The sequence below is a fragment of the Malus domestica genome, chromosome 13 (genome assembly GCF_042453785.1).
Source record: "Malus domestica chromosome 13, GDT2T_hap1".
NCBI lineage: Eukaryota > Viridiplantae > Streptophyta > Magnoliopsida > Rosales > Rosaceae > Malus > Malus domestica.
The window spans coordinates 17,763,492-17,768,242 of record NC_091673.1 but is presented as its reverse complement, the minus strand read 5'-3'; the positions used below and the strand labels follow the sequence as shown (position 1 = coordinate 17,768,242).

Here is a 4,751-nt window from a genome sequence, read left to right as displayed (position 1 = left end):
ATCACGCGATCCTAATCAATAATTTTCCATTTTCCTAATTAACTTTATTATTATTATTAATATTTAACCCCTCACTAACAGTCACAGCATTCGAGACTCCACGAGGCCCCCTCTCTCTCTCTCTCTCTCTCTCTCTCTCTCTCTCTCTCTCTCTCTCTCCTGCCGTCTTCTTCATCATCAACCTCTTTCGCTCTCTCTCTCCTCTTTAATAATTTACTTTTTTAGAAAAAGACAAAAATATACCCTAAAAAGATGGGAAATTGAGAAAAGAGACTCTCATCCTCCTTTGTTCCCCCTTCAACAAACCGTCCCTGCACAGTACCTTACATCAAAATGCCCACCACCTGCAAATGGCCTTCTATTACAATAACCAAGAAAAATATTAATTTTGCACCACGACGTGAGTTTGGACTCCTTCGATTACTTAATTTAACATCTAATTTAACAAAATAATCGTTTGACAAAAATATATCCGCCCAAAAACCATAAAATAAGTAAATTAATTAAATTTAAAGACATAACTGAAATTTAATTAAAATACTAAAAATGCTAGTACTATTTTCATATTTTTTTAATAAAGGATATCATTTACGCTAAGGGAATGAGTGACTTAGCCTCACAATAAATTAGCAACTATGTGATTCAAATTAACCGTTAGCTAGAATCGAATCTAAGGCCTCTTTGAAAAGTAATGTCACTAGATCATAATTCTAAGTGATAACACTTTTTTCATTCAAATATTCTCAATTTACTTTTTCAACTTTTTCTTTCATCTAAAATATATATTAATAAAACTCTTTTTGTTAGTAAAAAATTAAAAAATATATATATAATGACTGCTTAATCTTCTATCACAATATAAATATTAAGAGCAATAATGTAATTTTATAAAATAATATTTTATCATTTTTTATTTAAGCCTTCATTGTTACAAAATTATCAATTTTGTTTTAAGATCACTTAAAATATTAATTAAATTCAAAATCGTTCAGTCATCTAGTGCTAGATGAACGATCGTACTTGTAGTAAAAATGGTGCTACCATATTATTGGAACGTCAACTATTTCGAGGTGCTATAGAAAATTTCCCCAAAAATATTAACAGTCTATTTTGGTATTTAAAACTAATTTTATTTTATTACATAGAGATGATGATGGTCCATAGATTTACTCGCTTTCTTACATTTATGCCCTTTGCTAACAAAAAAGGAAGGGAAAACTTAGGAAAAAGACAAAAGTTTAAAAGCCTGTACGACTACCACTCTACTATTCCAACTCCCATTTATATATTTCTTTTATTTTTTTAATACTTATATCCTTTTTTTGTTTTCCGGAAAATTTTAAATTTAAAAAAAAAATCCAAAATTTGCCTCAAGGTTTCTCCTTGAGCAGCGATGCCAATCCGGTCACGATCCTCGCTCCTCTCTCAACGCTCTTCGGCTTTATCGCAGGCGGCTGCCAAGCCACCGCCGCCTTCTCACCTGAAATTGAATTTCCCGCCGGCGACGGTAGCGGAAGATGGCTCTCCGGCTGCGATGTGATTTCACCGAAGATCAACTCGAGTTCACCGCAATCGCTGAGATTGTCGACCTCGGTCGGAGCGTCAGAGATTACCGCTGGGCTCTCCGACGCCGGAGCGGTGTCATTTTCTGGACGGGGAACGGCGGTTCGGGTGTAGGGTGAGAGCCACTTGGCGCGCATGTACTCGGCTTTCCGCCACGGAGGGAAGTGCATGCCTTTCTTCTTCAGGCTCTGTCTGGCTGCCTCCGATACGATGGAGACGATCTGGCCCAGACGGTCGGATTTTCCGACAAAAATGTACGGCAGCGATTGGAGGACGGCCTTGTAGGCCCCAGTGGATCGAGCGACCTCAAATTCCGATCGGAAATCAATGTCAATCAACAACCTTTCCCCCTCTACCGTCACGTCGATATACTCGTACTCACCTGAAGACCAAAAGCCACAACCAAATTTAATTTTGTTTTTACTTTTTATTTGAATTTTTTTCTTATATCTGTTTGGATTCTGAGAACGTGTGGGATGGGATTGTAAATTACCGGCAGGGAAAGACGACGATTTCTCCCATTTGGATTTGCAGGTGGAGGAATCGTAGCCGAGGGATTGCAGTCCGTCGGCGACCATCTTCCTCAAATCGTCTTTTTGTTTGAGATTCTTGTTTGCTTCGACGATCCTCGCCGTATCGGCCAGGAGGTTTCTCTCCGAGACGCTCACGCATGGAATCAGACTCTGATTAAACAAACAATCAATCATCCATATACATATTCATATTCATATTCTCTGTTTGGTTGCCAAGAAACCGCGAGAAAATGCAAAAACAAATTACTAATCAAAAAGTGTAATCGAAGCAACGATTATTTATAATTTTGTACCTTAAGAATATCGGAGGCGTCGCCACCGAACGAACCGGAGGAGATTGAATCACCGAAACCTCCACCGAAGATATCGAGCTCGTCGTCGGAGCTGTCATTGCCGTTGCCGTGAAAACAATTGCAGCGGTTCCGTCCACATTTCGGCGGAGGCTGCTTCTCGTTGCTTTCTTCGATGAAATTCTGAACCATCTTCGCCAAGCAAACCGAACTCGGCTCGAACTCGGCCGCAGCGCCGATGGTCCCTTCATCCTTGCTGAGATTGTAGTTCTGCTGCGGCGGAGGCGGCTCAGTAGCAGGCTGCTTCTCATGCGCAGAAGAGATTCTAAGCACGCTCGGGAACTGCCGGTCAAAGAGCCTCCTGAGCCGCGATTTCAAGACCGGTTTCGCCGAGTCGACCCGGGCCGGCTCGATCAAATTCTCGGAATCGATATCAATCGGTTGGATCTTCATCGGAAATGGCATATCTCGGGTTTTACAAGCTATACAATTTACTAAGACACTGACGCACCGCCCTACCTAATTTCTGAGCTTTCAGCTCATTTTTCAGAGCCTAATTAAACTTTGGGATTCAAAAAAATCGAAACCCACAGAAATTTATACAAAAATCAAAAACTCAATTCAGAAATTAATGCCTACTTTCATACACTTTCACCCTCCTCCTCCACTACCCCAAAAAACTCAAATATCTCAACGCCTACAAGGTTAAATCCGGTCCAAAACTCAAAAATCGAAAAATAAAAATCACTTCTTTCCCCTAGAAAATGTTAATATTTCTTTCACCAGAAAAACTCGAGCTAAAAGAGTATGACCTCCGATGATGGCTTGTCGTGGAAAACGTGACGGCGATGATCGAATATACGAACATTTCTTGTGGATGTGAGTAATAAGGTTGCCGGAATATTCATTTCCGGCAATCGATTTCGCCGGCGACGGTGATTGTGGTGGTTGTTAGCTAAGGAGGAAGGAGAGCCTTGAGATTTTTCAGTGTGCTGTGAGGTCTGGGTTTTATGGAGAGTGAAGGACTGGGGGTGAGGGATGGGCTCTGGGCATTTTATAGGAGAAGCTGGGAGCTGACTAGGATCGGATGCCACGTACGATATGACGTGACGGGAATTATCCAGAAATTGCAGTTTCCAGCGTGGCGCGGATGATGGTAAAATTACGAAATTACTATCTTGGCCTTGCACGAGGGGGTTGTGTGGGACGTTTTTGAAGGTTTGAAAACGGAGGGGTGTGGTGAGTCGTGTGAGAGACGAGTGGGGTGTGTGGGGAAGTGTACGGTGCGATGCGATCGCATTGGTTCGCCGGGTCGGTTTTGGAATTTCGTGATTTTTAACTGACTGCAAAAAAGGGACGTCGTTTTGGATGGACAAGGATTGTATGTGCTCCACTTCCGGTGTCTTTTCTGTGCTCTTTTATTTTGTGTGGTCACGGTTAAGTCATGTTAACATTTTATATTGTTTTTTTATAGATATAATAAGACAAAAATGAATAGTAATATAAAATGTTGACGTAGCTTAACCGTGACCATACAAACAGAAGGGCACGGAGAGGGCACCAAAAGTGGAGGACAGACAATCCTTATCCGTTTTGGATACCACACACCCCAACTTTTTGAGCTTTGAGCTACATCACTCGGATTAGGATTCTCTCCCCTATTTTTTCTATTCATTTTTATTCATTCCTCTCACATTCTCCTATTTTATCTTTCTCTTGTTATAAAAAATTAATATAAGATGTTGATGTGGTTTAATCGTAACCGTTCAAATAAAAAGAAAGGAAAATGGACGGAAAAAAAGAGGAGAGATAATCATATTGCTACGTAACTCACCCTTTTGTTTGTACTCTCTTTTCTTTTTTAAAGAAGAAAATGAACAAGAACAAGAAATTGGATTTTATTTTTCACTTTTTTCACTTTTAGTTTTGTTACATTTTTTCTTTTGAAAAATGTTAGTGAGACCCTCTTATTGTACTAGATTTTATAAATTACATAATGTGACAATTAATAGTTAGATTGTATTACATTTTTTCTTCTGAAAAATGTTAGTGAGACCATCTTATTGTACTAGATTTTATAAATCACATAATATGACAATTAATGGTTAGATTCCTATTTAACAATTTAAAGAATGAATTCTACAAATAACTATCATATCATGTGATCTATAAATATAGTTTAAAAAGATGGTTTATGGTTGATAACTTCTTGTACGACTTGTTAACTCAACACGAAATGACACAAAAATAACAAGTTTCGAGTCAACACGTTCACGAGCTTGGTCGTTAGCATATCACCCATTAAGAACTCATCAACGAATTGAGTCGTTATTGATCCACATGTTAAGAACCCGTTAAGATAACA

General features: G+C 39.2%; 1 protein-coding gene across 1 annotated transcript; it reads right to left on the bottom strand.

Moving 5' to 3' along the window:
* Nucleotides 1-1,108: 1,108 nt before the first annotated feature.
* LOC114820632 (uncharacterized) lies at nucleotides 1,109-3,415 on the bottom strand. Its single transcript, XM_029091645.2, has 3 exons — nucleotides 2,390-3,415; nucleotides 2,057-2,246; nucleotides 1,109-1,945 (listed from the first exon to the last, which is right to left on the bottom strand). The coding sequence occupies exons 1-3, from the start codon at nucleotides 2,849-2,851 to the stop codon at nucleotides 1,371-1,373; spliced, it is 1,227 nt and encodes a 408-aa protein (XP_028947478.2). The 5' UTR covers nucleotides 2,852-3,415; the 3' UTR covers nucleotides 1,109-1,370.
* Nucleotides 3,416-4,751: the final 1,336 nt, after the last annotated feature.